The sequence below is a fragment of the Biomphalaria glabrata genome, chromosome 7 (genome assembly GCF_947242115.1).
Source record: "Biomphalaria glabrata chromosome 7, xgBioGlab47.1, whole genome shotgun sequence".
NCBI lineage: Eukaryota > Metazoa > Mollusca > Gastropoda > Planorbidae > Biomphalaria > Biomphalaria glabrata.
Window position 1 is genome coordinate 27,765,416 of NC_074717.1, and position 10,637 is coordinate 27,776,052.

The window sequence follows — 10,637 nt, forward strand, 5'->3', positions numbered from 1 at the left end:
ATTCAGTAAGAATAGCACATTAGGTTTTTAAAATAAAACTTTTTAATAGCAGGAAAATGCAGTGTAGATACCTCAGAATATGCATTTTGTTGGCTTTCAATACCAGAAATAGTGCTCGGCGGCGCGCGCTGCGAACTCCCCCAGACCCCTGCTAGCAAGGGCGGGGAGTCTACAATAAACAATAAACGTCTTCCGAAAGGGTCAGCATGTAATAAAGATTAATTATGTACACACACATATATTTTTTTTTCCGCGCGGGGCTTCCCCGAAAAAAAATCCTGGCTGAAACACGCTATGCTGTGACAATCACACAATTAGCTCTTAATACATAACTAGTTGATACCTGTGCTTCGCTAAGGCTGAAATGGAATTAAAACACCCTTTTCCCACACCCAATACAATTTTCTGGTTCTCAAATTCTATAAGCCTTCCTCTTATATTTTTTGTCTCTTTCATCCTTCAATGGAACAGCTCACAACCTCTTAATACAGACTATTGAGAAACACTTTGTTGGCCCATCAGTTGTAGCCTTCTCATCTGTCTGCATTACGATACCCCCCCCCAACCCATACATTCAATTATTTTTTTAAGATGAAATACACGTCCCCCAACAACATACGTTTGGGTCCCTGTATCCTCCAATTGAAACAAAAATTGGCATTGCTTGTTTTCTGGAATTCTATGAAATGTAATTCACTTTAACCAATAGTACAAAAGTAATTGGGTGTGCTTTCAGAGACCAATGTCTGCAATGTATTTTACTCAAAATACAGGAGAGGTTGAAATCAGAGTTTCAATAGCCCTTGCATTTTTTTTTTAGATCTATAAAGATAATTAAATTATTTCTAATCCACATTCCAGTATCTAGGTTTAATGTACAGGCACGTATAAGAAGATTGTAATGTTTTCATTTTATTTTACAAGATTGAACCCTTCAAATGTTTATTTGTTGGTTTTGGAACAAGTTTAGTTCTGAAAGTAATTTAATCATGATGCTTTGAACAGTCAAAATCATCTATTAATGTCCTCAGAAAAAAAAAACAACACAAATTTTCAGTCCTAGTTTATCATTAGGAAAGGTCTATTTGATTTTCAACACTGGCGTTGGATTTTTAAGCTTGCTTTCAGAGAAAGACATTTGTTTTTAAAAAAGCTTTAACTTTTCATACTGGTACAAAGCGGACATAGAAAACTTGAATATTAAATAAAAGTAGAAAAAGTGAAATTATCAAAGGAGGTGGAGAAAATGAAATTATGAAAAGAAGGTAGGGAAAAAAAAAAATTCTTTAAACATTTCAAGAAAAATATAATCAGTTTATTTTGTAAAAAAGTCACTAAGGGAAATTTTCATTTCTAACAAGTTTGTAAACAACTTCACTGAAACTTCTCCAGATCTCAATTTCAAAGATTACCTCCCTTTCAATAGCAATAATAAAAAAAAATTAAAAAAAAAAAAGAAATGTTTATTTACTGCATGACATTCACAGTTTAGACTTTGTAGAAAGGAAGTCAAATTCACAGTTTTATAGAGTATTGTACACTTTTTATTAAAGCCATTTAAAGAATTTAGATGAGGTTAAACAATGTCAAAGCTGTTTCAGAATCATTTCATAATAAACTTATATTTCAAGAACTCTAATGTTGTTGTTTTGTACCGGTATTCAAGAATGTTGAACATTGAAATAATAAAGACATTTCTATTTGAATATTACTTTTGCAAACTAACTAAAAGTAACATAGTAGTGACATGGTACAAAATCTAAAATAATAATGATTAAAAGCAAGTAAACCCCTATCTAATAAAAAACAAAGAGCATACTTTCAAAAGAGCATAGTAGCCCCCATCCCCCACATTTTTTTTAAATCACCAGAATAGTTGTGTTACAGGAAGATCAAGAACAAGTAATACTGGCAAAAGAAGATTTAAAAAAAAAAAAATTAAATACCAAATTTATGTTCAAATAATATAGTAACCTTAAGTCTTAAATTTGCATTGGGGCAGCCATATATGAAAAACGGATCAGGATATTACCGATAATCAGTAATAAGAAAAATACAATCTAATTGTTAGATGTCCTGAGCCCCATTGAAAATTGAAGAAAAATAATTCTTTTTAATCAAAATTCAATTATTAATAAAAGGATCTTTTTTAAATTTTAATTAAAATGTGTTGTCAGGAAGCACAAGTTTATGTGGGAAATTTCAGCTTGCTGGGATAATGAAAGGTTGTCATTGACGAATTCATGAGTTAATGGTAGGAATTGAAAAATGATGGTAGTGTCTGGGGGAATAGATTTGACCAAAGCAATAGCATTCACATTTCCCAGTTGGCCATTATACTCAAATGAGTAAAGGGACTAAGAGGTCAAACATTGCTAACAGTACATAAAATCAACAGATACACACTCCTTGGGCTTTTAGTTCATACAAATATTTCATTACAAGTACCACGAAGATTTAAGTAGCTAATGTTTCATTATGTAACATTTGCAATCAAAACTCTGGGTGTAAGAAATGAATTTAAACAAACCCTGTTGTACATAAACGAAATCACAATTTTATGTGTTTTCTGCTGTTAACAGCAAGACAGTTATTTTAGTGGTAGAAAGTTCTAAGAGAAAACTGAGGTAAATTACAATTTTTCAGTTTATAAGTCCAGCTCCAATGACGAGCAAATCTAGAGATGTCAGTGTGAGTGAACATTTGAATTCAGTATGCTCAATCCAATTTAAACCAGGTCATGCAGTTTGAAGTAGATGAAGTAATCAATGATGTACTGTTTTGAAAATGAGATTTATTTAAAAGTCATTCTTTGCTTATGTCAACTTGAATCCCAGTTTCATCACCTTCTTGCGACTCTTGTAACTCAGTTCTTTCTACCATATTTTGGATAAAATCTTTGTGCTTTGTATTCTCATGTCGCACCAGCTTATTTTTTTCTCTTGCAGTGTATGAACAAAATCTACACTTATAAGGTTTTATTTGCTGATGGATCCACATGTGTTTTTTCAGATTGCCAGAAGTCTTGGCTTTGTATGGGCAATATGTGCAGGAGTAGGGCTTCATACTGGTATGAACAATACGTATGTGACTGTCTAGCAGGTTTTTTAACTTGCATGTATAGGAGCACAGAGAGCAGGAAAATGGTTTTTCATCACTGTGTGTCACCATATGCTTCTTCAAATTAATACTCTCTCGACATTCATAGCCACAAATAGGGCATTTGAAAGGCCGATTGTTTGTGTGGGTGTTTTTATGCCTTTCAAGGTGAGCTCTAAATGGTGTTGTAAAATCACAAGAATCACAAAGGAAGCGATGTTTACCCGTATGAGTCTGGACGTGAATTTTGTAATCATTCCTTGTCTCACAAGAGAATTCACAATAACTACAGAAGAAAGAATCTTTAGACTGGTGCTCAGACATAGCATGAAGTTTGAGATCACAGGACTGCAGAAAGGACAAATTGCAATACTTGCAGCTGAAGTAAGATTTTTTTGAGTGCACACGCTGGACATGGCGTTTGTGCTCATAGCTTTCATTGGTTGCAAATGAACAGAGATTGCACTTGTACTTTTTCACAGGGTCGTGGTTCTTTATGTGTCTCTTGAGGACAATTTTAGACTTACAGGCTCTGTTACAATGAGGGCAAAAAAAGTTTTTAGTTTCAGCATGAGTTTGCACATGGTACTTCAAACCAGTTACAGATTTGCTGCGAAAGCTGCAGATGTGACACACATGTGGACGATGCTCAGGGTGTTTCTGAGCCAAATGGGCTGTCATTTTAAGTGTGATTACTTGGCACACTGGGCAGACTGATAATTTACTCACTTTCTTGATGTGCTCTTGAGAAATGTTGTGTTCTTCCAGTTCAGCCTTGGACAAGCCTGTAAATCTACAGGTATCACAGGAGTATAGGGCTGAAAGATGGTGTTCATTAATGGCATGAGTGTTTAGTTTTTTTGGAGTAGGAAAAGTCATAAAACACACTGGGCAGGAATAATTTTTTTTCTTTTTTGTCTTCCACTTACTCACTGGACGTTTAGCGTCCGCATGCAAAAGTGTATGGATCTGAAAACTTAGCTCCAGCTCAAATGAAGCCTTACAAACAGAACATACAAATGGTTTTTTCTCTTTATGAGTTTTCTTTAAGTGCCTTCCTAGTTCCAGATCATTAGCACAAGTGAAGTCACAATGACAGCATGTTTTGTCTTGAAGAGGAACAGTTGCTGCCTCATCAGGAACTGCTGGCTGCTCTGAGCTTTGACGACCATCCTCAGCCCATAATGGTTCATGTTTAAAGGCAGCATCAACATTCCCTTTAATACTTTCAGGTTCTATTTTCTGTACTTTTATCTCAGCAGTGTTTCCCTGTGCATCAGAGTTATTTTCCTTCATCTCAGTAATATGAATCAACTCACATTGAACACCAGTTTCTACCTTGACCACCCCTACCTCATTCAATATCAGAGGTTTTTCAGTGAGTTTATCCTGCTTTGATCGCCTGGGTTTGTAAGCAGCTCCCACTCTGATTCGCTCCAGCTCAGCCAGGTTGTGCACCAGATACCTAGTTTTAGTTTCTTGAGTTGTTGCATCCAAAACACTAACCTTCTCAAGTTCCATCTCCTGTGGCATGATTTTTGCCTCTTCTTTTAGAGGCTGTTGAAGCTCCTGAGCATCTAACATATCTATATTTTCGATCTTGATGTGTTCAACAGCCACTTCAGCAGGTAAGTCAACAAGCTGATGAGATTCTTGAAGTAGAAACTTCATATTTGAAGAGGCCCCATTGTTGCTCCGATGCCTGTTTTGGGCCAACTCCATAATAGCCTGGGCAACACTTTCTGGCAGATCTTGTCCATTGAGGTCCAAGACTACCATAACTTCCCCATCAACAGCATCCAAGCCTTGAGCATCTTGAATTTCAATGTGATACTGTATTTGTTCTTCAGCCATTTTGGCTAAGCATACAAGTGCCCACAGAAGTACCTCTATCCACTTAGCAACTCTTTATTTTGACTGTTGGCTTGAAAATGTCTGTTGGTAGTTACAATTTATAAAGACTCACACTTTATTTCTTTCCTGAAAAGAAAAAAAAAAAGAACAATAGTGATCTTGCCAAAACAATGTTAACAGCATTAAATCTTAATTATCATATTAAATAAATGAAATCACTATTTTAATGCCGGGTGGTAACCATAGCTCAATACCCTAAAGATACCATTAAGGTTCTCAACCTGTGGGTCGCAACCCCCTTGGGGGTCGATTGACGATTTGCCAGGGGTCACTTAATACCATCGAAAATATGGAATATTATTGTCTATTCTTCTATTGCTGTATGTGTGTGTATGGGGGGGGGTCGCTTTAAAGGTTGAGAACCGCTGGCCTATACGGATGGATTCACGAGAAAAGTCCAAGACAGATTAATATCAGGCTATTGAGCAGTCTACAGTTAGTTTCCTTGGTAAAACTGAAAAAGGCCGGCCAATGTGATCCTCTTTACAGACTCACTTTCTAGATCTATGCGTGCAAGCTCTTGAGAGCTCAAAGACATGACCTACCCCACTAGCAAAAACAATGGCCTGTGTGGAGTGCCTAGAAAGTAAACATTGAATAAGGTGATTGTGGAATTAGAGGACACAAAGCATGCATCATGCAGAGTTTGTCAAAGCTAGGAATGCTTTTAGACCCCCCCCCCAGAGGAGCCACAAAGAAGAGAGTGCAAAAGTCCAGGATTTGTGAATGGATCAAGTCCAAGTGGTAGGATAGCTGGGACCATTGTAGAAATAAATAGTTTAATAGTCAATCTGATAGAATTTAAAACATCTAGATCTGGTAGATAATAAAGATATTGATCTATAATCTATAGTAGTTTACTCAGTACATGGGCGTAGCCAGGATTTTTTTCGGGGGGGGGGGGGAAAGAACTCCCCCCACGAAATTTTTTTTATATGTATTTATGTGTGTGTACGTAATCGTTATTACATTCTGACCTTCATTCTTTCGGAAGACGTTTTTTGTGACCTAGAATAGGTTCTTCCATAAGTTAGTGGAAAAATTGTATATTCCCCACCATTACTAGCAAGGGGGCCTGGGGGAGCGCTAGGAGCTCCTCAATCGCGGGGCAAAGCCCCGCCGCCAAGCACTATTTCTGATATTGAAAGCCAACAAAATGCATATTCTGAGGTATCTACACTGCATTTTCTTGCTATTAAAAAGTTTTATTTCAAAAACCTAATGTGCTATTCTTACTGACTTAGACCCTCCCGCTCCGTTCGGCGCATTTGCCGTCAAGCTGTTTCCATAAAATTGTAGATGCTCCGCTATTACTAGCAAAGGGGTCTAGGGGAGTGCTAGGAGCTCCCCCAGCGTTCGCCCCGCCGCCAAGCACTATTTCTGGTATTGAAAGCCAACAAAATGCATATTCTGAGGTATCTACACTGCATTTTCCTGCTATTTCAAAAACCTAATGTGCTATTCTTACTGACTTAGACCCTCCCGCACCGTTCGGAGCATTTGCCATCAAGCTGTTTCCATAAAAATCTGTCACTGGTAATGTCTGAAGCCTCTTCCCACCTGCCATAAGGACCTCCATGAATGTGTGGAGTCAGGTTGTACTAGGATATAATCGCAACTCTTCTTATGCGTAATTCTTTTTGTCAGAGAACATGTCCCGCAAACCTCATGCGACGCTCTCTCACAATCTTACTAAGGGGTCGACTCCCAGTTCGGCATAGGATTTCCTTGATTTGGACCCAATCTCTATAACTGACTCCTAAAATCTGTCTTAGCCATCTTTGTTGAGCCACATTTAGTGTTTTTTAATTTCGGCAGATGACTATTCCCTGCACTTTATTAATGGAGCCCAGCCACTGGTAAAAATGTGTAACCTCTCTTGAATACGCTCTTGGAATTAAGTGACTGTAGTTTGCTTTAGATTTTATATCGAAAAAGGAAGTTTTATCGTCAAAATCATCTGTTGGGGGTTTCCACCTCAAAATGCTCTGTAGGGGGATCTTAAACTCAAAACTATCTGGAGGGGTTTGAAACTTTTTAAAAAAGCCATCTGTAGGAGAGGGGTTTAAACTCAAAACCCCCGATTGGATTGGCTACGCTCAAATAATTTTAGTGTGTAATTTGCTTTTTTTTATATTGAAGAGGTATTTTTAGCATCAAACCCCCCTGAAGGGGTTTTAAACTCAAAACCCCTTTTGGCAACGCTCAAAGCATTTTGCTTTTTTTTTTCTTACATTGAAGATGTATTTTTTAGCTTCAAACCCCCTGGCAGGGGGTTTAAACTCGAAACCCCTTTGGCTATGCTCATAGATTTTAGAGTGAGTAATATGCTTTTATTTATATTGAAAATGTACTTTTTAGCTTCAAACTTCCACTGGAGGGGAGTTTAAACTCAAACCCCCTTTGACTAGATTCATAACATTTTGAGTGTATAATTTGCTTAGTTTTTATTATTAAAGAGGTATTTTTTACCTTCAAACCCCACTAAAGTGGGGTTTTAAACTCAAATCTGAGTCAAAACCCATTTAGTTACGCTCATAACATTTTGAGTGTGTAATTTGCTTTTTTTATATTGAAGTGGGGGTTTATCGTAAATTTTGGTGGGGTTTAAAATCAAAATCTTCCTTAACCGTGCTCTTGGAATTTGGGGATTTTGGTTTGCATTTTTTTTTGTTTTGTTTTATAAAAGAGGGAGATTTAACTGCAAAAACCCCAGGTAGAGGGTTTTAAACTCAAACCCCCCTGGTTGGGGTTTTTAAACTCGAACCCCCCTGATAGGGGGTTTAAACTTAAAACCCCCTTGGTTGTGCTGAGGCAAGTGATGGTTTAGTATTAAAATCTCACCTAAAATAAACAAAATCAAAGCAAAAAAACAGTCACTAAATTCCGATCCCCCAGGGGGGGGGGGGGATTTCATTTCGGGAGGGGGGGGGGGTTTGAACCCCAACCCCCCCCTCCTGGCTACGCCCATGACTCAGTATAGACTTTGATACAGCTGACACTCTCATTACTCTTGATTATTCTCATATCATAATTATGATAATAAAGACTAGATCTAGACTATAGAGTGATAAAATCTAGAGATAGAATCTAGTCTAGATTTATCTTCTTTTCTTCTTATCTTATATGATATAGACGTTACTTCAAAAAAGAAAATGATTACGTCCTACGCGTCATGCATATTGACCAATGATCTAAACTCTGCCAAGTCACTGGTTTTCCTGGCTAGCTCAGGCAACCCATTCCATGCTCTAATAGCGCTAAGGAAGAAGTAGCTTTTGTACAAATTTGTCCTAGCATATCAAATGAGGAATGTGCCTTTATCTTTGTGTCTTTCTGAGTATTTTATTAAATTTTGTTTTTGTATTTGAAGATTATGGTTCAGTGTTTTATGTATAATTTCTACTTTACTTTTAAGTCTTCTATCCTGAAGGCTTTCTAAATTTAGTGATTTTACTTAAGGTGTTACTCTAGTCAAATGTGAATATTCGTTTGTTAGGAATCTCACTGCTCTATTTTGTGTCCGTTTCAGTTTCTCAATGTTTTCTTGAGTTAAGGGGTCCCAAACAGAGGATGCATATAATATTCTATTATTGGCCTAAACAAGGTAAAATAACATTTTAGTTTTATGTTCTTATTTGATTTATAGAAATTTCTTCTAATAAACCCTAATGCTTTGTTTGGTTTTTTGATAGTTTCATCAATATGGGGATTCCATGACAGTTTTTCATTCATTATAACACCTAGGCATTTCTTTAGATTTTAGTAGGTTTATTTAATGATCTGATGGTGTTTTAAGTGTGTCAGCAGATTTAACAGGAGTGGATCTGGCTAGCGGTTGGTGGGTTTGGTTTAGGATGTTGAATGGATTAGTCGATTAGAAGTGTCTGCATCAAAGGAATCAAAGTCCTGATGAAAACTGAGGTAACCCACACTGTACACAAAGCCATGATGCGTCTTTGTTGCCTAATCATGCCTAATGCATAATACTATACACAGGTGTATTCATATTCATATGAAGACATGATGTGTCAATGTGTGGTAGTAGTGGTACCATTTATCACAGGTGTCACATTGATTGAATGGCTTTTTGTTTCATTGTGCATACTTTTTTTTTACAAATGTAGCATCTATCTCTAGGTCCTGAGTTTGATTCTACATCTCCTGCCAGTCCTGCTAATGCTATTATTAATTATAATATTAAGTGTGACAGGTATCTCTATTTTAGATTCTAGTCTAGATGATAGTAGTAATAGTAGATCTGTGTTCATTAGACCTCATTAGTGCTTAGATTTAGATCTATCTATAAATATAATCTAGATTCTAGATCTATATCTTAAAATATCTTAGAATATCTATAACTATAATTATATAATAGTAAATAGTAATAATTTTAATACTATAATATATCTAGAGTAGACCTAGATTGATCTAATAACTAGAATCTAATCTCTAGTCTAGATGTCTACTAGACTATCTAATTCTAAGTTACTACTAAGTATCATACTTAGTCTTAGTATGGTATAATAATAAAACCAGTATTAACTTTGAGGTCAGCTTCATACTTGTACGGAAATCAAATAGACAATCAGATATCTAGATTATAAAGTAGAAATTAATTTAAACTATACCAATAATGATCCTAATAAAATAGTCCTAAAGGTTGAAGTAGGCGTTTAAATGAAAACAGAATCAACATAGATCTAACTATTTATGTAGGGGAAAAAAAAACAATTCTATTCTTTTTTACCCTTTCCGAATGTTGTATTGGATAAGTGTCGATCATTGAGCGCCAGCTCTGCCATTTCTAGAATAACAAGCTTGCAAGTTGGCACATTCTTATGACCAATAGACGCTAAATCATTGCCGATATAAACGCCTTCTTAAACTTTGGATGTAATCTGCTAATATTAAGTTTTATTGATAGATCAATTATTTTCAATATTTATTTGAAAGCAAAATTTTTTAAAGTCAAATCTAAACCTCTAGATCTATTATGCACATTTTTTTATTTTTTTTACATTTTTTAAGAGTCTATTTAACTTTAAAATGCATCGATTTTGGCCATGAAAACAAATGTGATTTTAATTCGAAAGAGTGCTAAACCAAAGCGGGTAAGCCGGTTCTTACTCTCTTTAGAGACTTAAAAAAAAAATAGAATATAATAGACTCACAATTTAACATAGACCAAAGAGAAGAATGAACATTCAGTCCTTTTTTTTTTTTTTTCTATTTTTGAGATAATTTAATTTAATAAATTTAAAGTAACGGCGATATTATTTGAAGCTTTGTTACATTGTTTTTGGCGGCCAAAGAATGGGAAATAGCCGCTATTAGTTTTGTGTGGTCTGTCTGTCTGTCCGACCGTCCATCCGTCCCGTTTAGATCTCATAAACTAGAACAGATATTGAAAATCCGAACTCATGATATTTTAGATATTTTAAAGTTCTAAAGCAACGGAAGTTTTTTTCATTAAAATACATCATTTTTACAACTAGGCTATTCACTATTAATAGTAAAAAAAACAAAAAACAAAAAAAAAAAAAAACACGGGAGACTATTTAGCTATGGAAATATTTTTTGGCATAGGTCTACTTTTAACACGTTTATGCAAACGATCCCGG

At 35.7% G+C, this 10,637-nt stretch overlaps 1 protein-coding gene across 4 annotated transcripts; it reads right to left on the reverse strand.

Moving 5' to 3' along the window:
• Nucleotides 1–1,521: 1,521 nt before the first annotated feature.
• On the reverse strand, nt 1,522–9,870 carry LOC106071857 (zinc finger protein 431-like). Of its 4 annotated transcripts, none has more exons than XM_013232064.2 (2): nt 9,764–9,870; nt 1,522–5,079 (listed from the first exon to the last, which is right to left on the reverse strand). In XM_013232064.2, the coding sequence occupies exon 2, from the start codon at nt 4,951–4,953 to the stop codon at nt 2,806–2,808; it is 2,148 nt and encodes a 715-aa protein (XP_013087518.2). In that variant the 5' UTR covers nt 4,954–5,079; nt 9,764–9,870; the 3' UTR covers nt 1,522–2,805. The 4 variants fall into 4 exon arrangements, with proteins under 4 accessions (XP_013087518.2, XP_055890608.1, XP_055890606.1 ...); XM_056034633.1 differs by lacking the exon at nt 9,764–9,870 and adding an exon at nt 9,435–9,494; XM_056034631.1 differs by lacking the exon at nt 9,764–9,870 and adding an exon at nt 9,414–9,433.
• Between the last annotated feature and the right edge of the window lie 767 nt (nt 9,871–10,637).

Coding starts and splice junctions, on each gene's coding strand:
- LOC106071857 (XM_013232064.2), bottom strand. CDS start 4,953: ATGGCTGAAGAACAAATACAGTATCACATTGAAATTCAAGATGCTCAA.